We start from the raw sequence: 26,882 nt of genomic DNA, 5'->3' as shown, positions 1-26,882 counted from the left end.
TGGTCTCCCATTATTTTATTTATCTTCATCTGTAGATCTCAGGGTGGTTTCCCAGCATAAAAATACAAGATGAAAACAAGAACTCAAACAAGACAAACTAATAATGCCCTCTGCCCACAAAGCCCTATGCAACACAAGAGTGTCTTAATTCCAGAAATGTTTCCCAAACTCTCAGGCTTACTTCTGCCCTATGAATTCTGGAGCACACAAGGCAAACAGAATTGCCAGCATTTCACATCAGACTCTGCAGCTCAGCCAGAATGACAGCCTGCTCTGCAAGAACATCAGCAGATGATTGTGCTGACCTCGGGCTCATCCGCACCTACCCCACACTCGCCAGGTCCAAGTCCACACTTTAAAGCCCTGTGTCTGAGCACCTTTTTTTTTTTTGCCCCAGTGCTTTCCCCACAAAATCCACTCTTTAAAGCTCCATTGGAACAAACGGCAATTCGGGATTTCTGCCGATTGACGTTTACGTTGGTCCAGCAGTAAACAGCAGGTTTTCCTGGGGAAAGTGCCAGGGCCAAAATAAAAGTGCTTTAAAGCACAGACCTGTGCCTAGGAATATGGCACAGAAGGAAGCCTGGATGAGTCCCTCAGTGCTGTGCCAAGCACCAGGATGACCTGCTTCAAGGTGCTGCTAAGGGCATTCTGCCTGTTTCCCCTTCAGCTAGCCAGAGCTTATTAGGGAAGCAGGAAACAGATCTTGCTGTTCTCCTGAGCATGGCAAACTTTCAGAAGGAGCCAGGGCAATACACCAGAGTCAGCTGTGCCATGAAAACATGGTTCACTGAAGAGAAGGACAAAGAGAGCAGGTGGGGATGCCTCCCTGCCATTTGCAAACAGATCCTTTTCTAACCACATCTTCCTCCTTTGTCGGTTCTTTCTGCTTTGCTTCCTAAGCCAAAAGGTAAAGCTAGGAACAATTACACAGCTGATCGGTGCAAAGGGAGAGATTAGATAAGCCAGCAGGGACCAAAGCAAATGGCATAAGAAGAAAGGAAAGTCTGGGAGGGCTGAGGAACATCAGAAGCCAACAAGCCAGGCCAGCAGTCCCTCTGAGCCAGTGGTTGCCAAACTTTTTTTGGGGGGGGGGCACGCCCTTGGTTTCATAAACTCAACTCTTGTGCCCCTATAAAAAGCATTGTTCAGGATAGTGGTTTGCAGGACCCAGCAAGGAAAATAATAATGCAATAAACTCCAAAGCAAGAAGCAAGAAACAAGGATGAGGGACCAGATGTGCCATAAGCCTGATCCAGCAGGTTCTTGCAAATATTTCTGGATAATGTGGGCAAATGTGGTTGTGGGCAGCTAATGTGTCCCAAAGATTAGGAATCCCTCAACAGAAAAGGAGGTGAGCTCCTCTCCAGAGCTCGGTCACTCTCCTCTCCTCCTTACTTTGTGCTCCGATTAGGTAAAGGTAGAGGGACCCCTGATCATTATGACCGTTACCTCAAGTCGCAGACGACTCTGGGGTTGTGGCGGTCATCTCACTTTATTGGCCGAGGGAGCCGGCGTACAGCTTCCTGGTCATGTGGCCAGCATGACAAAGCCGCTTCTGGCGAACCAGAGCAGCGCACGGAAACGCCGTTTACCTTCCTGCCAGAGGGGTACCTATTTATCTACTTGCACTTTGACGTGCTTTCGAACTGCTAGTGTAGCACCCTGCTTGTGGTTAACGCTTAGCTGGAATGAAATATTCAACGCAGCAATAGAGAAATTAAAATAATAATTTATTTGTCAGACAAATAAATGAGAGGCACAGTGGTATATGGTTACCAAGCTCTGGCCTGGGCTTCTGCCATTATGGCCAGCACTTATATTCCCTCAGCCCAGCCTCCTTGCTCCTCCTTTGGCTGCCTCTGTCCAATCAGCCTGGTTGAAATTCCCATTGGCTGTTTGCTAGAACCAACCACAAAAGATACACCCATTTCCTATTGCCTTTTATGGGAAACAAAAAGCTATATATTCTTCTATCTATAAATGACAAATAAGTAGTCATATATCTTACATTTGTCTCAACAAGGAACCTTAATTACCAGCTCACCTCTTGCCCTCCTTGCCCTATTGCCCTCCAAAACAGATGGTTAATAGTTTTAAATTTTTATCTTTAACAGATGTCAGAGATCTTGGGTTCACATTCTCATGCATCATCAATGAAAGATCTCCTTTTTGGAGGTCTTTAAACAAAGGCCTGACAACCATATGTCAGGAGTGCTCGATGGTGTCTCCTGTCTGGCAGGGGGCTGGGCTCGTTTGCCCCTCTGGTCTCATACAGCTATAAGACTCTATGAAATAAGAATTTAACATTTCTTTCTTTCTAGATCCTTTGCATAATTACATTTAAGCCAATATATTTCATACATTTATCATAGATAGCTTTTTAGAAGAATAAACCTTCTCAAAGTAAAAAGGAAGGAACAGTTTACAGCCTCAAAATAAAATAGGAAAAAGCCTCTTCTTCTGTTTACACTCCCCTTCTCAAGGCCAGTTGCTTTCTCCATTTGCTCTTGCCCTTTAACCTTAGGAAGATATGGCTCAAGTTTAATGGGAGGCACATGGTTTTATTTTACTATTTACCAACTCATAATTATGTTTTTCTTCAGCTTTTTTATATTCTGTAATATGTAGGGTCAGTGTAACCTTGCTCTCAGCCTGTAATTCCCCTTTTACGACTTTGAGAATTGTTTTCTGCTATAAATCAGGGGGCCCCCTTGTCCAGGAGGATAAACATCTTGCCAAAGTACTTAGGCAGCTGGTCTTCTGCCTGGCATAAAACATTTGAAAATCTTTAAGCTCATTTTAAAATACAGGCCCTGATCAAAATATAAGCCTTGACAAAAATGCAGGCTATGATTAGATGCCTCACTAGGTTGGCAGGAGCAGGGACTGAGCAGCGGGAGCTCACCCCCTCATGGGGATTTGAACCGCCGACCTTCTGATTTGCAAGTCCTAGGCTCTGTGGTTTAACCCACAGTGCCACCCACGTCCCGATTCAATTGTGCTTCTATTGGAGATGTGCAAATATGGAAAGAAGATCCGGATCTGCCGCTTGGCCCGCCAGTCACCCTTCCCTGTGTAAAGAAATCAGAGCTGATGCTGCACCCAGGCTCCTTGGCTCCTCTGTGCACACAGCTGCAGGGAGCCCACTCTGGATGACTTTCCAGCCTCCAAGGACCTGCCTGCCACTATCAGAGTGACTGGTGAAAAGAATGGATTCAGACCATCAACGTAAGAGACTCTTATGAAGTTCTAAGAAGGTTCGTGATTCCTGGGCTGCTATGAGAAGAGGATGCTGGACTAGATGGGCCATTAGATAAAGGTACCCCTGCCCGTACGGGCCAGTTGTGTCTGACTCTAGGGTTGTGCGCTCATCTCACTTAAGAGGCCGGGAGTCAGCGCTGTCCGCAGACACTTCCGGGTCACGTGGCCAGCGTGACGAAGCTGTTCTGGCGAGCCAGCACCAGTGCAGCACACGGAAACGCTGTTTACCTTCCCGCTATAAAGCGGTACCTATTTATCTACTTGCACTTAAGGGTGCTTTCGAACTGCTAGGTGGGCAGGAGCTGGGACCGAAAGACGGGAGCTCACCCCGCCACAGGGATTCGAACCACTGACCATACAATTGGCAAGTCCTAGGCACTGAGCTTTTACCCACAGCGCCATCCGCGTCCAAGATGGGCCATTGGCCTGGTCCAAAAGGACCTCCTTATGTTCTTGTGGAGGAACGCTTCAGCCAGGAAGTGCTCACCTGCGATTACGACGCCCGGGCAGAAGCCAAACACCCCTCCTTGCCAGCCAGTTCCTTTTCCATCAGAGCTCATGGCACCTTCATTGCCCATTTTCTTAGGGGTGCTAATCCTGCTTGGGCCGACAATCTTGCTTGCCCTGGAAGCTGGGAGAGTTAAACCCCCATTACGTAAGCGGACATCTGTGTCCCTCGATCAGGCATGGTGCCTGCAACTGCAAACAAAGCATCAGCTCCAGCATTCCCAAAACCTTGCCTCATTGTTGACAGCGGGGATTTAACTGGCGTGAGAACACACGCAAGGAGGGAAGCTGCCAGGTGCCCTGTGACCCAACAGGGAGGGGGCAAAGGGACCTGGGTGGCCCCCCAGCCGGGCTAACATGGAACATGAGACCTGGACAGCCAGCCTGGTACCTCAGATGACAGGCTTGCCCCTTCTCTCTCCTGCTCAAGGGCTGGTTGTGCAAAGCAGGGCATCACTCTGCATTGCGCCCAGCCCTTTGGTTGGGAGCAGACACCAACAGGGCACAGTGGATTGCTCTGGTCTTTGGTGAGGCCATGAGTTGGTGGGAAGCTAGAGAAGGACTGAGAGAGCCAGTAGCTCTTGAGGACTCAAGCAACACCGAGGACATCAGCCACTGTGAGAACAGGATGCTGTGCCAGGTGTGCCACTGACCAGACCCAGCGGGCTCTTCTTATCGTCAAACATTGCATCATCCTTTACCATCAACCACAATTCAGGTGGCAGAGGAGGCACTACAAGAAGATCTGGGTATACCCTGAAAAAGGGCAGAGTCTCTGCCACTCTGCTGCCTTCTCTGCCTCATGTGCTCCTGGACCTTTGCAGTGCCAGCAGCCAGCCTCTCTTCCTCCGAACCTTTCCCTGTGGCACCACATTCGATGGCAAGCTCCACCTGCCCTGGCATGTCTCCTGAGAACCCCTTGCGGGCTCAGATGGGGAAATGTGATTTTGGTCAATGGCACAATGTCCTTGGCCTTCGGGATGCTGATCCAACTTGCACTTCTCCTCTGGGAAGAGCAGGGGCTTGCTTGAGCATCTTCAACCCCTGCATGCTGCAAGGAGACCAGGAGTTGGTGGAGAGACAGAAGGGTCCCTAGCCAGCTGAGCAGAGACTCCCAGAATCTTCTCTTATGGCTCCCTGAGCCTGCCGTTTCCTGGTTCACACCAGGGCCAGTTGCGTTACTTGATCCGATCCGATTGTGCAATGGAAGGAGGAGGGAGCTGGGCTCCACTTGTTCTCTGTCCATCGCCCAGGAACCTCTCTTCCCCCTCCCCACCTCCCTCCCCCTCCACCAGCCACACCTGAGAGAGCTTAAAGCTTGGCCTGCAGCAGCCAGAGACCACAGCACCTTCTCTGCAAGGAACAACACCATGACGCCCAGGAATAGCAGCTGCCTCCAACTCTTCGTCCTCGCCTCCCTGGTGGGGCTTCTCACAGCCTCGATTCTGCGGATAGAGCTGCTCAAACAGAACATTACAGGTGGGTGTGAGACGAGAAGAAGAGAAAAGCCCTTGTCTCCAGCCTGGCCCAGCTGGATGAAGAGGCCCGGCCCGCCTGACTCTCCTTCGGCAGGGAAACTCTCTTGCCTCTCTTACCTGCAGTGGGTACCTGGGAGGGAGCCCAGGGCAGTTGCTCTCCACCCTCCCAGAAAAGGCATTTGCTGCAATGCCTGCCATGGGCATTGATGCCAGCTTGCCACCCCAAGGGCAGGAGAACTCCCTGCAGCCACATCAAGGGCCCCCAAGAAGAGGCTGGGTGGCACCCCTCCAGGCAACACTGTCTTCTCTTTGCGTTTTCCAGTTGCTGCAGTCAAAGGGGGCACATGCCCAGATACAGAGATGGAGAGCACCAGCAGTAACTGCACAGAAGAGTGCCAGTCTGATGCCAGCTGCGAGGGCATCGAGAAGTGCTGCCGGACGGGCTGCGGGGCCTCTTGCCACCTCCCAAATGGTAATGCTGGCTCTCCTGCGCCCCCACTGCAATCCTCCTGCCCCCCCCCCGGAGCCAGTCTCAGCTAGGCACCACGTGGTTGAACTGTGGAACTCACTGCCACAGGGGACCCTGATGGGCACCCACCTGGAAGGCTTTAAAAAGAGGTTTAGATAACTCAGTAGAGGAGAGGGCTATCCATGGCTACTAACCAGGATGCTTCCGCTCTATCCCCACAAAGGGGAGAGGGCTCTGGTGCTCAGATCCTGCTTGCAAATTTCCCATGGGCCGCTGTGAGAACTGGAGGCTGGATTCCATGAGCCAATGGCCTGATCCAGGAGGCTCCTCTTATAATCTTAGGCCTCAGCTTCAGCACAATGATGCCAGATGCTGTGAGTGGAGGGGGGCTGCCTGTTATGGAAGCCCCTGCCCCATCTTTCCAGCAGTCAGTGGCACCAGGCCCAGGACCCTCTGAATGGATGCAGAACAGTCAGGTCATAAGTTGGGCAAACAAGGTATGCAGGTGAGGCCTGGGGTCTCCTGATGCGTGGAGTGTCCTTGCAGAGAGCAGTGTTTGGGATTTTGCTCCTTCTGTTGCATAAAGGAGGGAGGTGGCATTTAAGCAGGGGTTGGATATTTTAGCTGAGATTCCTGCATTGCAGGGGTTGGACTAGAGGACCTTCAGGGGTCCCGACTATGGTTCTGTGATTCTAAGCTTCTTGGTAGGAGGATGAGAGAGCCGTGCAGGATCCAGCCTGAAGCCTCTCTGTGACAACCAGGATCCTGCAGAAGCAGGAGATAAGCATCTTCTTTGTGGAATGATAGAATTGCAGAGCTGGGAGGACTGGAAGGGACCCCGGGGGATATCCGTCTGGTAATTGTACACAGTTATGCGGAAATTGCCTGGGGTCATTCGACCCTTTTTAATAGTTCTCTTTTTCTCTCCTAGAAAAGACTATCAAGACACTTTGTTTGAAAATAACACTTTACTTGGTATTCTGAAACATATTTACATGAATTCATATATGAGACTGGCAAATATTCACAGGCACACAGCAGCAGGAAAACAACACCTGCTGCTCTCACAATTAAAACACACTCTCTGCCCTTGACCACTGACCCAACAGTGGTGTTAACATCATAGGATTCTGTGCTACGACATTAACCCTTGCATAGCCATTTGGATACGCCATTCCCACCATTTAGCTGAGGCCCCCACAGGACTGAAATGTCCTGCCACTCCAGTCTGCAAAGAGTAACCATGTTCCTTAAGTGTCTGGAGCTAGTGGAGCAGGATGGGGTGCAGAGGTGCCTGCTCACCCTCCTCCGGTTAGGGAGGCCTTCACAGGAATTCCTGGTGGCTTTTTGGAAGTAAGGTAAAGGGACCCCTGACCATTAGGTCCAGTCATGGCCGACTCTGGGGTTGCGGCGCTCATCTCGCTTTATTGGCCGAGGGAGCCGGCATACAGCTTCCAGGTCATGTGGCCAGCAGGACTAAGCCGCTTCTGGCCAACCAGAGCAGCGCACAGAAACGCCGTTTACCTTCCCGCCAGAGCGGTACCTATTTATCTACTTGCACTTTGAGGTGCTTTCAAACTGCTAGGTTGGCAGGAGCAGGGACTGAGCAATGGGAGCTCACCCCGTTGTGGGGATTCGAACCACCGACCTTCTGATTGGCAAGTCCTAGGCTCTGGGATGGCCCATTTTGCCGCCTGAGGCAAAATGTTCAGGTTCCAGTGCACCCCACCCCCTGCTGAAGCCTGGCTTGCTGGGGTCGTATGGCTGTGGCAGAGGCTTCTGGAGGCAGCCTCCACCACAGGAGAAGTGGCTGTGGATTTTTCTTGCTTCTCTGGCTGGGGGCAGGATGGGGCGGGAAAGAGGCACACTTGGTGGCATTGGAGAAGTAAGAAACAGCAAGAAGAGCTCGTGCAGGGACCTCCTGGGTAGCCCCAAAACACTTCCAGGCTCCTCTTCCCTTGGAAAGTTGCCCACTTCTCCAGCTGAGCTTCTCCACAAAGCAGTGAGGAATCCTCTGGGCACTTTCTGCATTTTCATGATGCTGTTAAATGCCAGGCTAAGCCTGCCAACCCAGTGGGCTGGGCTGGCGTTCGGAGATGAGATGGTGCCCCATCTAGGCTGATAGAGATGCAGAGAACTTTGCTTCTTAAGAGAATCTCCTTTTCGTCTCTGCAGGGCTGACATTCCCCATTCGGAGAAGGTACTCCTACCGCCTTGCCCAGGCATTTCTCTTTCGCAACCAGCTGCAGTTCCAGGAAATACTTAATATAGTGCTTAATATAGTGCTTCTTTCCCTGTTGAAATCCTTTAATGAGCGTCTCACACAGGCAAGAACTTAGTGTTGACTCAGGGCGTGTACAAACCATACGATCAGGTGCACCCACTGCTGGGTGCAGGTGCCGTGTTGGGGTCCTGCGCATGCAACATCATCCCCATGTTGTCCTTAGAATCAAAGAATTGTAATTTGGAAGGGACCCCAAGGGTCTATTTAACTCATTTTGGCCCAAGAAAGCCCTTCTCAAGAGCTCATGGCCTCCATGGAGCTTTCTGAGGTCACCTTCAACTGCAGTAGTCTGACGAAGTTTCCGCTTCCTGTGTTTAACATGTCTATGAATGAAATGCTTTAGCTATGATCCCTAGATTTGAGGGGGGAGGGTCCCGTCCAACTACATAATTCCAGGATTCTATGAAATAGGCAGGATAGCAGTGCAGCAACCTTGCCATCTCTATAGACTGATATCTATCTATCATCTCTATCTATCTCTATTATCTATCTATCTATCTATCTATCTATCTATCTATCTATCTATCTATCATCTATCTATCTATCCATCCATCCAGTGCTTCCCCCCCCCCAAAAAAAATGTTTAGGGGTACTCTCATTTTCCTACTCATATTTAAATACTGCCCCTCAATGAAGCCAAACTTAGATTCACAAAATGTTTAGGGGTATGCGATGTTAGAATTCCTGCTCCATGACTGCAGTCATGGGATTTTTGTCTATCACGTGACAATGTATGTTTTCACTCCACAGAGTGGGAAGTGACGGAGACGGGATGTTTGTGTTCCTGTGTTCCATGAAGTGGGACTATTGTCCTTTGTTCTTTTTCTCTTTGCTGTCTGATGCTAGAGAGAGAGGGAGCCATGTTGCAGTGCTCTGTATTTGTTTATATGTAAATAGACTAGCCAAAATGCTGAGTTGCTGAGTTACGCAAACTGCGAAGACTCTGCGGATCCCTAAGTGTGCCGATGTCTGTTGGCATCGGTCGCTGTGATGTTCAGGCTGAAGAAAGCTTTTGAAGCTCCCGAACGACTGACCAGGAGGGAAAGAACATGCCAGTCGGGTGTAGGTCAAGCTCCTGACAATGGTTATGGGCCCAGGGATCAGGGCTACAGGCCCAGTGCCAGCAGAGGAAGAACTGGGGGCTGTTTTTGTCCCGGTTGGAGTCTCCTGGTACCGGCAGCTTTCAGAGACGGAAGAGAAAAAAGCTGCATAGAGACACTGTGAGTAAGAAGCTGCCTAAAAGTGAAAGTAAAGAAAGGCCAGCAGAAGAAAGCTTGATTTATAGCCGTCTGATAAGGACAGTAAAAGTTTGTTCCAGCTTGAACCAAGCTGCGGAACAGATCTCCTGACATGCATACCCTTGCGTCCCCCCAGAAAAAGCGCTCTCTCTCTCTCTCTCTCTCTCTCTCTCTCTCTCTCTCTCTCTCTCTCTGTGTGTGTGTGTCTATCTTTGCATCTACTGTGAGGCCCTGTGAGGCAAGTATCTCAGGCAGCAGGATCCATGCGGCAGGAGATCTAGCCTCGGATGAATGCATCACTGCCAGCACCTGCTCTTGATCCTGTGGTGATAGCAACAGTTGCGTTGCACTCATGGTGCACTTCTTGGAAAGAGGGCTGTCACCTCCCCCAGTGCTGCCTCTACAGTGGCCTTTGGGTGAATAGGTGGCACTGAAGCTCTCCTCCCAACCCCTAGGGAGGAAAGGGGGGGACTGCCTCCTGGCGCCTCCTGGGGTTTGCACCACCCAGCATCCTTCAGTAGGCCCTCCCCCCACCTTTGCAGCAGCCTTTGATTCCCAGATTAAAGGTTGATTTGACCCCCACCAACCCCACAATCTTGTTTCCTTGGCAGGGGGCACCGTTTGATGGTTTTGGGTTGGGCCCCCAAGGGTTTGGGTATGTATATGCAGAACCCTTGGAACCTTCACCCTTAAAATACAAAATAGAAAAAAAGTTAACAGAAACAGTAATTGAGGGGAGGGGAACAGAGAACACTGTTGCACACTAGTTTGTAAGGGTGCCCACCTGTGTGCAAAGACAACACAGAGAGTAGCTAGGACTACTAGTAGCTAGGACATGTGGCCTAGGACCCTCGTAGCTACGGGACCACCTCTCCTGGTATGCCCTGCGGAGGACCTTAAGGTCCACAAATGACAACACTTTGGAGGTCCCAGGTCACAAGGTGGTTAGATTGGTCTCAACTAGAGCCAGGGCTTTTTCGGCTGTGGCTCCAATCTGGTGGAAGGCTCTGTCACAAGAGACCAGGGCCCTGCGGGACTTGACATCTTTCCGTAGGGCCTGCAAGACAGAGCTGTTCTGCCTGGCCTTTGGTTTGGACTCAGTCTGACCCTTGTGTTTCCCTCCCCTTATGGTCTGGATTTTGATTTATGGGCTGCTTTTAAAACGAGGCTGCATTTTAAGTGGTAGTTAAACCTATATTTTAAATTGGGTCCCCCCCCCTCTCTTTCCCCCCATTATGTTTTTACTGTGATTTTATTGGTGTTAGCCGCCCTTAGCCCGGCTTTCGCCAGGGAGGGCGGGGTATAAATGTTGTTGTTGTTGTTGTTGTTGTTGTTGTTGTTGATGATGATGATGTTATTATAGCTACTGCTTTAGACAGTTATTGTGTGTCCAATTGCATACTTATTTGTACAAATGATCTATGATCTAGTTGAGAATCCTACATTACAGGGCAGCCTTTTTCAACCTGTGGGTCCCTAGATGTTGTTGAACTACAACTCCCATCACCCTAGCTAGCAAGGCCAGAGCTCAGGGAGAATGGGAGTTGTAGTCTGGGGCCCACAGGTTGAGAAACATCTGGGGACCCACAGGTTGAGAACCTCTGTTATAGGGGGTTGGACTGGATGACCCTTGGGGGTCCCTTTGAACTCCACAACTCTATGAAAAGTGCAGTGTGGAAAAGGAAGTCGTGTGAGCTTCAAAGGCTTCCTGTGTCCAACCTCAGAGGTAAGTCTTGTCCAGTGCTACAAAGTGTGCTTGGGGTAGCAGCTGTCCGTCAGCAGCAGAGGCCTCCCCTTTAAGGCAACTGCTGCTGCTTCCACTTATTACTGGTTCCCCATGATAGGCATCTGGTTTTCCACTGGGAGAACAGGATCCTGGACTAGAAGGGTCACTGGCCTGTTCCAGCCGTCAGGTTCTTCTGGTGTTCTTTGTGACTCTGAAGCTCCATCTCCTTCTTCCTCCCCTTCCACCCTTCCTTTCTTGGTCTTCTGCTTTGCAGGATCCTTCTGTGATTCCACTTCAAACATGCTCTCCCTCGCCTTCACCCGCCTGTCCACAAGCAGTGAAAAGCCTGGGCTGCCCTGGAGGAGGAGACCCACTGCCAGATGGGCTGCAGAGGCTGCCTCTGCGCTTGCCTTCCTTTTTTCCCTGGGGCTCCAGGCATCTCTGCCTGCTCACTCTCTGCTCTTCTCCCCTTGCAGATAAGCCAGGCACTTGCCCCAGCCTTTCCATCGGGATCTCCATGCTGGGCGCCTGCCACAATGCGTGCGAAGTGGATTCGAACTGCCCGGGGGACAAGAAATGCTGCCAGAATGGCTGCGGCAAATTGGCCTGTTCCACTCCTGAATTCTGAGGTGACCCCGTTGTGGGAATGTTCAGGGATGCAGGAGAGGATATATTGTCTGATTATAGCCTTTCCAACTTGTGTAAACAAGTTCACAATTCAGCAGAGTAACATTCCCCTTTTTAAACTCGCAGCGGATATATTTGCTCAGGCTTGCTAAAGCCTCTATAATAACTGTTCTGGTATTTCCCCCTTATTCCCTCCTAAAAGATAAGACACGACACAGTCTTCTATAAAAGTATAAAAAGAGTTTACTCACACATCATTCTGTTCACAGTCGGATCCCAGAAGGCAGACTTAGCTTAGAAAAGTAACATACACCTGGAAACTAACTCATAAGGAGACAGTCCTTTGTCCTCTCCTGGCTGGAGGCCAAGAGTGCATCTTTGGCTAAGCAGATGTTGCTTCTTCGATGCATGTAGTCAAAGGGAGAGAGATGGCAGCCCTGCCCTGTGCTTTTGTGGTTACCTGCACAGGTGAGGCCACGCCCACCTCTTGTCACATGCAGAGGAAGTCTGTCCCAGCCCAGAAGGAAACAGGAAGTTTACCTGCTGGCTGGACAAATATTCCTCCACATGTGTAAACATGTTCACTCTAGGAATGTTGTACTTGACTGCTCTTGTGTTTCACATCCCACACCTGTGACGTCCTGCAGGAAGCATATTTGAGAGCCAGGGGAGGAAAGGTCTGCGGCAGAAACCCCAGGCAGAACTGGCCGTGCCGGCAGGAAAAACTCTGCCATTCCCTGGAAATCAGGGACACTCCCATAACCTGCCATGAGCCCCCCCACAGGGTTTACTTGGGCATCACGGTATTGACTCACTAGAAGGATTTCTGTGGGACAGTTATAACACTGGGGTGGTGTGTGTCGTGGCCTGGATTCTGCCAGCCCAACTGTCTGGAGTGCCTGTAAAACACAGGCCTTGCAACAGTGCCTTTTCAATAATAATAATAATAATTTATTATTTATACCCCACCCATCTGGCTGGGTTTCCCCAACCACTCTAGGTGGCTTCCAACAGAATATTAAAATACAATACAGTGGTACCTCTGGATGCGAACGGGATCCATTCTGGAACCCCGTTCACATCCTGAGTAGAACGTAACATGCACCTGTGAATGCCCGTGACATCATTTTGAGTATCTGCGCATGTGTGAGCGGCAAAACCCGGGTCGCCATGGAGAATAACTTGAAAACGCTCAACCTGAAGCATATTCAACCCGAGGTATGACTGAAGTCTATGAAACATTAAAAGCTTCCCTAAACAGGGCTGCCTTATGTTGTGAACTGCCCTGAGATCTTCAGATGGAGGGCAGTGTCTAAATTTAATAAATGGTAATAATTGCAAAGGCACTCATGAGGCTGGGCTCACCCTCTGTCATCTTCCCTCTCCAGATGCAGCGTCCGGGACCTTGTGGAGCAGCAGTAGTGGGGGACCCTCCACAGACCCCGACCTGAGGGCAGTGACCAGCACCGTCTCCCTGATGCTCTGCTCTCAGCACCTGGTCACCTCCCCACCTCCGCCATGTTTGCTGGACCCCCTCACCCACTTTTGCAGTAAAACTCTCACTTTGCACAGCAGTCCCTGGTTCCTGTGGCTTTCTTGTTCCCCTTGCTCTGCCCTTTGAACCACCCGCCTCCCTTGCTTGGGGGGGGGACGACACACCAGAAAGTGGGAGATGGAGCACACAAACACCCCCCCCCCCCCCGGGAGAGGCCCACCTCCCATTCCTCCCACCTGCCATTCCTCCCTCCTGTCTCACAGTGAAAGCCAAGCCAAGAAAACAGCCACACAGATCGTGTGCCGAAATGCTCTGCACAGAATCACATGCCCTGTGTTTCCTGTGTTGTAAACAAAAATCTGCCCTTTTTCCCTTATGGGGTCTCCAAGAGCCCATATAGAGTCCTTAAGTGGGTTCCCTATTGTAGGAGAAAATAACAGAGGCCAACCAGAGAATATTGAGAAGCAAAGCAGCTAGTAAGCCTGATCTTTATTGATCTGTTGCAACAGGGTGCTCCCCTCACACGCAGGAGGCAGGAGGAACCCAGAACAATGGTGCGCAAGCCCTTATATAGACTTTTAAATTGCCACCCTGTAGATCAAGACCACCCCCAGAAACATCATACATACATCACAGAAGGGGTGTAGCTCAAGACCACCACTCCAGATACATCATACCTACATCACAGAAAGGGCTGTCTACAACAGAAATCTGAGTCCTGTCTGGCAGGTTACCTGTTAATGCTTACTTGACTGGATACCCTGGGGAGCCTGGCCAGTCTTTTGTAATGATAAATACTTAGTAATGATAAATACTTAGTTCCTGAGCCTGGTCATAGGCTCACCCTCTTCAAACACAGACATACCCTTAAGACAGTGGGGAGGCTTTTCCATTTTCCTTTGACCTTACAGAGAAAACATTTGGTCAATTTGGGAATCTAAAATGGTTCCAGGTCGGTCTTCCTGTGCTGATCTATGTACGTGCGGTTATGCACATTTAACATATATCTAAGACCACAAAATTCCTATCACACCTGCTAGTTATGTGATTAAGGAAACTCTTCAAAGCAAGAGCTGCTGGGTTTAGCAAAGGTGTCTTGCAAAGTGCTTTTCTTTGGTTGCTCTCAAAGAATCATAGCATTGAGAAGCTTCCCGAGAATCATCTAGCCCAATACGCAGCTGCCCCAGATGGGGACAACCTTGGCGTCAGCACCACATTCTAACCAAATAGCTCAGTTTTTGCAAAGCTTAAATTACTTGACAATCACTTGCTTTGTTCATCAACACAAGACTTAACCACAACCTGTGCCTGAATATTTACTTATTTTATTTATTAAACTTGCATACTTCCTTTCATCCGTAGATGTCAGGTTGGTTCACAGCATAAAGATACAAGATAAAAACACGAAAAACATAATAAAAGCAAAAGCAGAACAATAGCACCACCTCCCACAAACACATTAAAAATAAATAAATCAGGATAATCAAATAGACCATGGCTTGTATTTCCAAAGTTTGCTATCCGGCTCTTCTTTCCTCCTGCCTTTATCTCCTGGCAAGCACTGCTGCTAGATGGCCTGTCAAGCCACAAATCACAAACCATGGCTTCAGGCAGTTGCTTGTTGGCAGGAAACAACCCATAGTTAAGCCCCTGGCCAGGTCCAGGGCTTCATCTCATAAACCACAGTTCCCTTTATGTGCAAATGAGGCAACATGAAACAAAATTGGAGGGCCAAATTTCAAAGCAGAAAGGAAGACTTTAGGGCTGAGTGCCTCCTCCTGAAAATGCAGACCTGGTTTCATTCTCTCACGGGATGTTTCTCTGGGGCTGCTTCCAGAGTGCGCATGGGGACTCATCTGGAGCATGCAGGTGGGGGAATGAGCAGTTCCTTGCAAGTGTACTGGACTTCACTGGGTGACTTGCTGAAACCCAGCAAGGAAGCACTAAGGGAGTGGATCCCGGTTAGAGAGAAGACTTTTGCTTGTGGCAACCAGCCACCACACAAACAGGGAGATGCTTGCAGGTAGGAAAATCACAAAGCCGTTTATTGCCGTACCTACATACTTGGGTAGAAACGCTCCTGGTTCTAGTCTAAGTGACTAGCCTGTGGTGTTATTTTATTCAATACGCTGGCTCCTCCTGTGATGGAACGTTCCAGCCTGACCTCTCGAGGTCTGAGAGAGGAGTGTCAGAAGGCAGAGGGAGCCGAAAGCACAATGCAAGCGGAGAGGTATCAGTCTAACCAACAAAGAGACAATGAGAGAGGTCAGCATAGAAATAAAGGTACAAGGGTAGTCTGGGAATCTGGAGGTCCATATCTGTCTCAGCACTCAAACTTCCAACAGGGCGCCAACCTCCTGGGGGGCTTGCTGGCCCTTTCTTCTTCCCCTGCCTTGCACATGACTTTCTGCACATTTGTTCCCACTTGCGTGGTCAGCCTGGTCACTCTCAGAGGGGAGGCTGCAGAGCAAGGAGAAGATGGTCTCCCCCAGAAGTAAGGTTGCCATACATCTGGGAAATCCCAGACATGTCCTCTTTTGGGGGTCCAACATGCCCATCTGGGGGAATTTTTACATTTTGAGGGAAATGTCCAGGTTTGGGGATTTATTTATATAGTTAGTTAGTGGTTTCTTGGGCTTGAGCAGATCAGGTACAGACTTGGGCTCCTCTGCACACCACTGCCGCTGCCAACCTGAGCCAGGGAAAAGGGCATGGCAGTGGCAGCCCCGCATGCCTCTTTCCCCAGCTTGGGCTGGCAGCAGCTTGGTCTGTCCTCTTTTTTGCTCTTCAACTTATGGCAAGCCCTTTGAAGCCCTATACGGCCTCGGTCCAGTAGACCTGAAGGAGCGTCTCCACCTCCATCATTCTGCCCGGACACGGAGGTCCAGCTCCGAGGGCCTTCTGGTGGTTCCCTCGCTGTGAGAAGCCAAGTTACAGGGAACCAGGCAGAGGGCCTTCTCAGTGGTGGAGCCCGCCCTGTGGAACGCCCTCCCACCAGATGTGAAGGAAATAAACAACTGCCTGACTTTTAGAAGGCATCCGAAGGCACCCCTCTTTAGGGAAGCTTTTAATGTTTAATAGGTTATTGTATTTTAGAGTTCTGTTGGAAGCTGCCCAGAGTGGCTGGTGAAACCCAGCCAGATGGGTGGGGTATAAATAATAAATTATTATTATTATTATTATTATTATTATTATTATTATTATTATTATTATTGCAACCGTTCCCAGCAGCAAGATCCACTTCCTACCCCCCACGGAAAGTGGGGCATCAGAGTGGAGGAGGCCCAGCAGCGAGTCTTATTGCAAACTGTATCATGGAACAGGACGCACCTGCAGCCCAGGAAACTTTGCAAAGCAATTTTCACTTTGCTTCTGTCTTCCTTAGGTCCCAAATTCCCATTCCAATGCCAGTTAGGGCAAGTGCTTACAGGACAGCAGACCCTGCCTCCCTCTGAAAGCTGAGCCACAGTTTCTGGCCAATATCACTTTGCTTGTCATTGCACTAACTGACACGCCTCCAGTCGCTCTTCTGCAAAACGTGGAAATAACTCAAGTCACTCCCAGCTGTGCAGATGAAGCACATTTCAGTCAATGTCCGTTTCCTGCCACTAGGTGGCTGCACTGTGGAGGCTGACCGTTTCCTAAAGGGGCAGCGCAGCTGTTCCTTTGATGCTCTTCCCGCACTAGGAAAATGAAGAAGGAAAACTTCAGAAGTGAAACTTGCATAAGTAAAAAGGGACCCAAGTTGGGGATGGAGGTCATTTGCTTGAGGATTTATAATCCCCTCTGTTTAAAAACCTCCCAATAGGGAGAGTCCACCACCTTCCAAGGTCATCCATTCCACAACTCCTACCTCCAGAAATTTCTTCCCAAGCTTTAATTGGAATCTCCTTTCTTCTCACTTGAAGCCATTGGTTTGAGTCCTGCCCTCCAGAGCAGAAGAAAACAAGTTTGCTCCCTCTGACATGTGAAAGCCCTTGAGATATTTAAAGAGGACCATCATATGGGCATGTTTAGCCTGGAGAAGAGGAGGTTAAGGGGTGATATGATAGCCATGTTCAAATATATAAAAGGATGTCACATAGAGAAGGGAGAAAGGTTGTTTTCTGCTACTCCAGAGAAGCGGACACGGAGTAATGGATCCAAACTACAAGAAAGAAGATTCCACCTAAACATTAGGAAGAACTTCCTGACAGTAAGAGCTGTTTGACAGTGGAATTTGCTGCCAAGGAGTGTGGTGGAGTCTCCTTCTTTGGAGGTCTTTAAGCAGAGGCTTGACAACCATAGGTCAGGAGTGCTCTGATGGTGTTTCCTGCTTGGCAGGGGGTTGGACTCGATGGTCCTTGTGGTCTCATAGAATCATAGAATCATAGAGTTGGAAGAGACCACAAGGGCCATCAAGTCTGGTCGGGGTTCTTCCGTGAGCTGTCTGTTCCAAGGTCGCCTGCACATTCCCTGAGGACTGACTTTGCTGCTCATCTTCATATACCTGATCGACTGTAATGAGGGAGAGATCCTCAAATGGAGTTTGCTCTTCGTCTTCCATGCTAGGGGAGAGGACCTCAAAGCGATTGTGTATTTCTAAACAATCAGAGCGAACCCTGGGCCTCCTACTTCCAACTCTATGATTCTATGATTCTATATCTCCTCTCAGTCTCCTCCTACACCAGTGTGGTGTAGTGGTTCAGAGTGGTGGACTCGTAATCTGGTGAACCAGGTTCACGTCTCCGCTCTTCCACATGCAGCTGCTGTGTGACCTTGGGCCAGTCACACTTCTCTGAAGTCTCTCAGCCCCACACACCTCACAGAGTGTTTGTTGTGGGGGAGGAAGGGAAAGGAGATTGTGAGCCGCTTTGAGACTCCTTTGGGTAGTGATAAAGTGGGATATCAAATCCAAACTCTTCTTCTTCTCTTATGCAGGCCAGACATACCCAACTCCTTCGACCATTCTTCATAAGGCTTGGTTTCCAGACCCTTGATCATCCTGGCCACCCTCCTCTGCTCACCTTGCAGCTTGTTAATATCCTCCTTAAATTGTGGCGCCCAGAACTGGACATAGTATTCCAGATGTGGTCTGACCAAGGCAGATCAGAGTGGTACTATCACTTCCCTTGACCTGGACACTACTTTTGATCCAGAAGTATAGTGTCCAGATCAAGAGAAGGAGCAGTGCCACTGGTATATGCTAAAATGTCCAGAGGAAGCAATAGACCAAATCTATATCAATCTGGTAGGAATGCTGGAAGCTGCCTCGGACCGTCCAAGTAGCACTATTTGTCACCAACACTGACTGGCAGCAGCAGTGGCTCTCCTAGGCTTCAGAGGTGCTACATAGGGGACTGTGGCCGGGGGCTGTCTGCAAATTAGCTGCAAACACAACCCAACTAGGTGACATTGAAGAAGCTAAACCTTCTCAAAAAAGGAAAGTGTGACTCACCTGTCTCAACAGACCAGGGTCACACCTCTGGAGTTTTCCAAGTGGCCACAAAGTCTTCAACTGCAGGGAAGGTTTTGCTGATCATGGAAATATAGATGCAAGGTTGGAAGGGACCCTGAGGATTATTTAGTCCAACCCCCTGCAAACAAGAATATGGGGATTGAACCTGCAGCCTTGGTGTTATCAGCACCACATTCAAACCAACTGAGCTATCCTTGGTGGTCAATGTCTGGAGATGATCCAGACCCGAAAGGGAGGAGTGCAATAGGCATCCATAGCAGAGACACGTAGCTGGACCTCAGTAACCCAGGAAGGTCCATCTGGCTTCTCCAGGCCCAGGAGAGCTTTCCACCTAAGAACCAATAGATGGAAGCGATAGGTTAGGCAACTTCAAGTCTCTGGAGGGCTGCCACATGGAAGATGGAGCAAGCTTGTTTTCTGCTGCTGCTCAAGAGGGGAAGATCTGAACCAACTGATTAAAATGCCAAGGAAGGAGATTCTGACTCAACATTAGGAAGGACTTTCTCATGGCTGTTTGACCATGGTGGAATGGATGGTTTCAGAAGGTGATGGACTCTCCTTCATTGGAGATTTTCAGGCAGAGTTTGGGTGGCCACCTGTGAGGGACACCTGAGCTGTGATTCCTGTGCTGCAGTGGGTTGGACTGGATGACCCTTGAGGGTCCCTTCCAACTCTACAATTCTCTGATTCTATGAGGAAGTGTGCCTTGCCCTTCCTAGGAGGCCAACTAGTTTGCTTCTCTGGAGTTCTGAGCTCCTTGCCCTGTTTGTGGACTCCTTCACTGTGGGCTGCTGCTCCCAGCCCTGATCGTCCTGCTCAATCTCGCCTTTACTCTTAAGTAAGAGCCTCTGTCCTCATGGTCTGGGCAGGGGGTGGGACAGCAGAGAGAGAGAGAGAGAGAGAGAGAGAGAGAGAGAGAGAGAGAGAGAGAGAGATTGCTCTCTAACAACCACTAAGCAGGTCCAAAAATCACTCAACCATTTCAAATAAGCTTGAATTTGGTGCATTATTCTTCAGCCACCACTGGCGCCCACCCTGAAACTCTGCTTTTCCTCACCCCCAATAACTCAGCGGCGGGGGGGGGGGGGAGGCTGCCTTGCAGCTTTACAGGGCTGAAGTTCTGGATATGTCCTGAAAGAGGGCAGAGGAATGTCTCTACTGGCACCTTAAAGACCACCCCATTGCCCTCTCTGTCTTGTGGGGCATTTCCTCTTCCGTAGCACCTGCAGCCACCAAGTCTAGGCTCTCTCCTTCCTAAGAACATAAGGAGATCCTGCTGGATCAGGCCAATGGCCCACCTAGTCCAGCATCCCGTTCTCCCAGGGGCCGACCAGGTGTCTGAATGGGAAACGCACAAGCAGAACAAGAGGAACATTCTCCCCTCCTGCATCTACTGACAGATGGTATTGTTGTAAAAAAATATCTGCCTTTTTTCCCTTATGGGGTGTCCAAGAGCCCATATAGAGTCTTTACGTGGGTTCCCTATTGGTAGGAGAAGATAACAGAGGCCAACCAGAGAATATTGAGAAGCAAAGCAGCTAGTAAGCCTGATCTTCATTGATCTGTTGCAATAGGGTGCTCCCCTCATCACACGCAGGAGGGAGGAGGAACCCAGAACAATGTTGTGCAAGGCCTTATAAAAGCTTTTGAAATTGCCACCCTGTAGATCAAAACCACCCCCCAGAAACATCATACCTACATCACAGAAGAGGCGGTCTACAGCAGAAATCTGAGTGCTTTGTTTACTTCCTGCCTGCCAGGTTACCTGTTTAATGGTCACTTGGTTGGATTGCCTGGGGAGCCTGGCCAGTCTTTTGTAATGATAAATACTTAGTTGGTGAGCCAGGTCAGGCTCACACCCTGTTCATATCTTAAGACAGGATTTGTGAAGGAAAAGACAATGGGGAGGCTTTTCCATTTTCCTTTGACCTTGCAGAGAAATCAGTTTGGAAATCAAAAATGGTTTCAGGTCTATCTTCCTGTGCTGATCTTTGTACGTGCTTGGTTGGTAAACTTATGAACATTTAACATATATCTAAGACCTCAAAGGGACGCGGGTGGCACTGTGGGTTAAACCACAGAGCCTAGGACACACCAATCAGAAGGTTGGCAGTTCGAATCTCCGTGACGGGGTGAGCTCCCTTTGCTTGGTCCCTGCTCCTGTCAACCTAGCACGTCAAAGTGCAAGTAGATAAATAGGTACCGCTCCGGCGGGAAGGTAAACAGCATTTCCATGCGCTGCTCTGGTTCACCAGAAGCGGCTTAGTCATGCTGGCCACATGACCCGAAAGCTCTATGCCGGCTCCCTCGACCAGTAAAGAGAGATGAGCACCACAACCCCAGAGTCGGCCACGACTGGACCTAATGGTCAGGGGTCCCTTTACCTTTACCTTTAAGACCTCGAAATTCCTATCACAGTATTCAGAAGCACTGCTGTGGCTAGTAATTCTTTCCTGCTGCACCATTAGCTATTTCCCACCCCAGAAGAAGCTGCATGGAAGTTGCAAGGCTCCTCAGGCTGCACCCCGAGAACCGTCACATCTCAGATGCAAGCATAGGATTTGTGGGAAGCCCTTCACCCTTGGCCAACACAGGTAAGAGTCATTCCTTGGGCTTCCAGGTTGCTGATGGCAAACCACCTGGCCTGGGCTGTGCTTCTCAGGAAAGATCGCCGCCTGAGTCTGAGCCTGCTCTCTGAGCCTCCAGCTTCCTGGTTCACACCAGAGCCAGGGCTGTTACCTGATCCGATTGTGCAATGGAAGGAGGAGGGAGCTGGGCTCACCGTGTTCTCCAGTCATCGCCCAGGAGCCTCTCTTCCACCTCCCCACCTCCCTGCCTCCCTCCCCCTCCACCAGCCACACCTGAGAGAGCTGAAAGCTTGGCTGGCAACAGCCAGAGACCACAACATCTTCTCTGCAAGCAGCATCACCATGAAGACCAGGAATAGCAGCTGCTTCCACCACCTCCTCCTCGTCTCCTTGGTGGGGCTTCTCACAGCCTCAGCTCACCTGACAGACACACCTGGGCAGAACGTTACAGGTGGGTGTGAGCGGGTGGCAGTCCCTAGGAGAGAAGGAGAGTAAAGCCCTTGTTTCCAGCCTAGCCCAGCTGGACAAAGAAGCAGAAGGTCCACAGCTCAGCGGGGGGAGGGGAGAGTGTCTGCCTTGCCGACAGAAAGACCCACCTTATCAATCCCTGGTTGCATTTCCAGGTAGAACTGGGAGCTACCTTTACCTGGAATCTTGGAGGCCTGCTGCCGGTCCACCATCCAACAGCTCTCAGCCTCAGAAAGTTCTTCCTGATGTTTAGTCAGAAACCCCTTCCCTATAACTAGAAGTCGTTGGTTCAGATCTTACCCTCTGGAGCAGCAGAAAACAAGCTTGTTCCATCTACCATATCATTTAGATATTTAAAGGTGGCTATCAGAGAACTGTAGGGACGCAGGTGGCGCTGTGGGTTAAAGCCTCAGCGCCTAGGACTTGCCGATCGAAAGGTCGGCGGTTCGAATCCCTGCGGCGGGGTGCGCTCCCGCTGCTCGGTCCCAGCGCCTGCCAACCTAGCAGTTCGAAAGCACCTCCGGGTGCAAGTAGATAAATAGGGACCGCTTACCAGCGGGAAGGTAAACGGCGTTTCCGTGTGCGGCTCTGGCTCGCCAGAGCAGCGATGTCACGCTGGCCATGTGACCCGGAAGTGTCTCCGGACAGCGCTGGCCCCTGGCCTCTTAAGTGAGATGGGCGCACAACCCCAGAGTCTGGCAAGACTGGCCCGTACAGGCAGGGGTACCTTTACCTTTACCTTTATCAGAGAACTGTAGAGTTGGAAGGGACCCCGAGGGTTATCTAATTCCAGCCCCCAGCAATGCAAGAATCTCAGCCAAAGCACCCATGACAGACAGCCATCCAACCTCTGCTTAAAAACCTCCAAGGGAGGAGAGTCCACAATCTCCTGACGCAGTTCCACAGCCAAACAGCTTTTAAAGCCCGAAAGTTCTTCATAATGTCTACTTCTCTTTGCCTTTTCCAGTTGCTGCAGAGAAAGCTGGCACGTGCCCCAATGCAACACTGGGGACGGCCCGTGGAAACTGCACAGAAGAGTGCCAGTCCGATGCCAGCTGTGCGGGGACAGAGAAATGCTGCTGGACGGGCTGCGGGGCCTCTTGCCGTCTCCCAAACGGTAACACTTGCCCTCCTTTGCCCCCCGCAATTCTCCTGCCCCCAGGACCCAGTCTCAGGTGGACCTCAATGCCAGGTTCATAGAACTGCAGAGCTGGAAGGGCCCCAAGGGATCCTGCCATGCAGGAATGGCATTTTAAGGTGCTGGATGCAATGGGGGGGCTGGCTGTGATGGGAGGCAAGTTGCCCATGGTGCCAGGGGCCCAGCAGTGGCACCGTCTCCAGGCAGGGGCCCCTCCGCACAGGAGAATGTCCAGGGAAAGCATGCCCAATGCTCAGATTGTAACTTGGGCTAACAGTGTTTGCTGGTGAGGTGCCAGAGAGATGAGTGGGCTGCAACAAGCAACTCCTGCTGGGTGAAGCTTTCCTGCAAGGAGCACAATCTGAATTCTGCTCCTTCTGTAGGATGAGGGAGGGGGAGCTGGGCAGGAGCCGGCCTGAAACCCTTCTGGAATTCTGCAAGCACCTTCTCCATGGATGGATGTCCAGTCCCTCCAGGCAATGCCTGCAAACTGTAGTGCTGGAAGGGACCATGAGGGTCATCCAGTCCAGCCCCTGCAATACAGGATTTTTTTTGCCCAACTTGGGTCTCGAACCCACGACCTTGAGATTAGGAGTCTGATGCCCTCCCTTTCTCCCCATGCAGATAAACCAGGGTTCTGCCCTCCGGACCCCCCTATCATATCACTGCTGGGCATCTGCAGGGATCAGTGCAGAGAGGACTCCGATTGTCCCAGCGACAGGAAGTGCTGCATGAGCGGCTGCAAGAAATGGAACTGCGTCCCTCCCAGAGAGCAAGGTAAGTGAGTGGCAGAGAAGGGGCATGGGGTGTGTGAAGACATCATTTCTGTGTTGTGGGTCTTCAGGGGCAGGAAGTCTCAGTGAACCTGTCAGTATTGATTGCGGCTGGTTTCTCGTTTTGCTGGTCTCATGTTCATTTCTGCGTTATTATTTTCTTAAGTCCTCTTGAAAATTCATCAACATTTTAGGGCAAGTTTCTCCTAATATGACCACCTTTGAATGTAATTTTGCTTGAGATGCACACTTTTGCAATCTGACGGAGGCTCCTTTGCAGCTTGCAGGTGAAGAAAAGACAGAGAGTTCCCAGAACTCAGCTACACAGCTGCAAACAAAATGTTTTAAGCGTGTTGCAAAGTGCAATATACAAATGTGACACTAGATGGCGAAAGTGAGCTATGGCAAATTTAATGTATTTTTCAAAACTTTTTTTAAAAGCATTTTCACAGCGTTATTTTTACATGCGTGTAGATTCCACCCTAATCCAATGAGTAGACCTTGCCCAACAAGCAAAGTAGAGAGCTTAAAAACCATATTCATGCTGAATAAGGCTAGGGATGGCCGTGCGAGATCTCATAGAAAATCATATGGCACCTGCAAGGTCATGTCTGAGCTTTGCAGATCTGGCATGCTGAGCAGATCTTGCCCCCGCTTCCCAGCAAAGCAGAGAGTTCTCTTTACACCCAAGCAGACCTGGCAAAAAATGAGCCTCTCCCCTTTGCTTGGGTTTAACTTGTGCAATTTCAGCCATCCTACCTTCAACTGCATACAGCTGAAATTGCTCCAGTTAAACATGCATTAGATGCTATTGCACTGTTTATGTAACTGAAATCATACCAGGTCCTTCCCCTGTTCACCTCCATATCTGTCCTCTTCAGCGTGTTCTCCTTCATGGAGAGCACGTGTTGCAGTGGGGTCTGCTGAGCCACCCCTCTGTTACCAGGCAGGGTCTCTAAAGATGGCCTGGGGCAGTGATTGGTTCACTGGGTTGCTGGGGTAAAAGTTATGTTGCAATTTTGGTGGGAGGGGTAAAATGTTTAAATACTCTGCACGCAGCCTGGAGCTTTCTCTTTGCTGCGTGCAACTGATCACCCGCCCACCCGCCCTTGAGTAAGGGGTTGTTGCATTGACCTTGCTATGCCTGTCATGGGGTCGTCTGCCGTTGGGGCAGGGGACTGGTAGGAATTTTGTCCATCTGGCTGATTGGCTGGGCCATTTGGTTTTTGCCTACTGCGTAGCAAATCGTCACAACTTGTAAGGCTGCGGTTAGGCATTGGTTATAAATTGGTGGAGGAGGGGTTAGGATAGGCTGGGCCTGCCCCTCCATGGTTGCTGCGGAAAGGGAATTCCGTTAAAGGAATCCTGGGGCTTGCCATCTTTTCGTCCAATCCCTGGAATGGGACTAGGGCCGGCAAGCCTTTGGGGAGCATGCGGATGAGAATTGAGGGTCTGTGACTCAGCTCCATTTCTCCCCGACTTGCTTTCCCCCGCACTGTCTTTCGGTGGTGCCCAGAAGTCAGTTCTGTCCCCAGGCGGGGGGACAGATAGTCTTAACCAATGCCTAAACAACCACTCACGGTTTTGTATTTAAATAAAGTTGTGGCCAAAATTATGCCAAAAACCTTAAACAAAAATTAAGTGTGCATTGTGAGTTATTTGGGGGGTGGCTTGGGGACCTCGACACGCAACTGTCATGTGTCTCTCCCTTGTAAATGGCACAACCCTTGGGACAGGCACATGTCAAACACCATCTACAGAGATGGTGCTGTGTGTCTTGCCAAATGCAAGGCGGTTCTTTTAAAATGGGATTCAGAAGTGATACAAAACACAAATGAGTGGGAATATTGAAGATTTGGTTTTAAACAGCAAGCAATATATACATGCCAAGCAAGCGCCTCAATCTGCCACTTGGAAGCCCTCTAGAAGTGGCGAAGTGACTCCCCAGGTAGCCCCAGTTTCCACGGCCCCACAGCCATCCGTCTCTGCATGAGCTTCTCAGAAACTATGCCCCAAACCATCCAATTTATAGATAGCTAGCCTGTTAGCCTGCATGGCTTGCTTGACTGGCTATGTGCAGATAATTCATTAGCCACCCTCTCCCAGTGCCTCACTTTCTCCAAACAATGTCCAACATCAAAGTAGGTACCCAGCACTATCGCTTCCTTCCAACAGATTAAGACATTAAAGGTTGTTTCTCATCCATGAAAGAGCTTAACAAGAGATAGGGAAGGGGAAAGGAACAGGGGGCAGGAAGGGTAACTATGATGGATCATATGTTGTTGTTGTTGAGTCATTTAGTCGTGTCCAGCTCTTCATGACCGCATGGACCAGAGCACGCCAGGCACTGCTGTCTTCCACTGCCTCCCAGTTTGGTCAAACTCATGTTCGTAGCTTCGAGAACACTGTCCCACCATCTCATCCTCTGTCGTCCCCTTCTCCTTGCGCCCTCCATCTTTCCCAACATCAGGGTCTTTTCCAGGGAGTCTTCTCTTCTCATGAGGTAGCCAAAGTCTTGGAGTCTCAGCTTCAGGATCTGTCCTTCCAGTGAGCACTCAGGGCTGATTTCCTTCAGAATGGAGAGGTTTGATCTTCTTGCAGTCCGTGGGACACTCAAAAGTCTCCTCCAGCGCCAAAATTCAAAAGCACCCATTCTTCAGCGATTAGCCTTCTTTATGATCCAGCTCTCACTTCCATACATCACTACTGGGAAAATCATAGCTTTAACTATACGGACCTTTCTCGGCAAGGTGATGTCTCTGCTTTTTAAGATGCTGTTTAGGTTTGTCTAGGTTTGTCTAAGATGCTGTCTAGGTTTGACGGATCACTTAACTCCTTGAAACACAAATATCTTCTGGATAGACCGCGCATACAGTGTGTTGTACACCTCCAGCAAAGTTATGCTCACTAATCCCTCTCTCATCTTCCCTCTGCAGATCCAGAAGCCGAGACCCCATGGAACACCTGAGGTGGGGGACCCTCCACAGACCCCGACCCCAGGGCCATGACAACCACTGGCCTCCCTCATCTCTTGGCACTTGGTCTCCTCTTCACCTTCGCCATGTTCGTTGGAGTCCCTCACCCACTTTCGAAGTAAAATTCTCCCTTTGCACAGCAGCCCTCAATTCGTATGGCTGGGTCGTCACTGCTTGCTCCGTCCTCCAGACCACCTGCGCCCGTCGCTCTGTGCATGCACACAACACCTGACAGTATCAAGAAGCTGTAGGACTTCCCTTTTGGATTTGGCATCCCACCTCCTGTCCCTCCCTCCTGGCTCTGAATGAAAGCCAAGCCAAGAAAGCAGCCATTTAGTAGATCATGTACCGCAAGCAAACACATTAAAGGTGCTTCTTATCATGTACAATAGAA

General features: G+C 50.1%; 2 protein-coding genes across 2 annotated transcripts; both read left to right on the top strand.

Moving 5' to 3' along the window:
• The first annotated feature begins 5,080 nt into the window (after nucleotides 1-5,080).
• WFDC2 (WAP four-disulfide core domain 2) lies at nucleotides 5,081-13,175 on the top strand. The gene is made up of 4 exons (XM_081917396.1): nucleotides 5,081-5,250; nucleotides 5,572-5,721; nucleotides 11,443-11,595; nucleotides 12,982-13,175. The coding sequence occupies exons 1-3, from the start codon at nucleotides 5,142-5,144 to the stop codon at nucleotides 11,592-11,594; spliced, it is 411 nt and encodes a 136-aa protein (XP_081773522.1). The 5' UTR covers nucleotides 5,081-5,141; the 3' UTR covers nucleotide 11,595; nucleotides 12,982-13,175.
• Nucleotides 13,176-21,079: 7,904 nt separating this feature from the next.
• Nucleotides 21,080-26,882, top strand: LOC309373090 (uncharacterized protein). The gene is made up of 4 exons (XM_081917310.1): nucleotides 21,080-21,585; nucleotides 22,570-22,719; nucleotides 23,365-23,517; nucleotides 26,450-26,882. The coding sequence occupies exons 1-4, from the start codon at nucleotides 21,174-21,176 to the stop codon at nucleotides 26,479-26,481; spliced, it is 747 nt and encodes a 248-aa protein (XP_081773436.1). The 5' UTR covers nucleotides 21,080-21,173; the 3' UTR covers nucleotides 26,482-26,882.

Source organism: Podarcis melisellensis (assembly GCF_964234715.1).
Source record: "Podarcis melisellensis genome assembly, chromosome: 6".
In the NCBI taxonomy this organism is placed as follows: domain Eukaryota; kingdom Metazoa; phylum Chordata; class Lepidosauria; order Squamata; family Lacertidae; genus Podarcis; species Podarcis melisellensis.
This window is presented reverse-complemented; position numbering and strand designations above follow the sequence as displayed.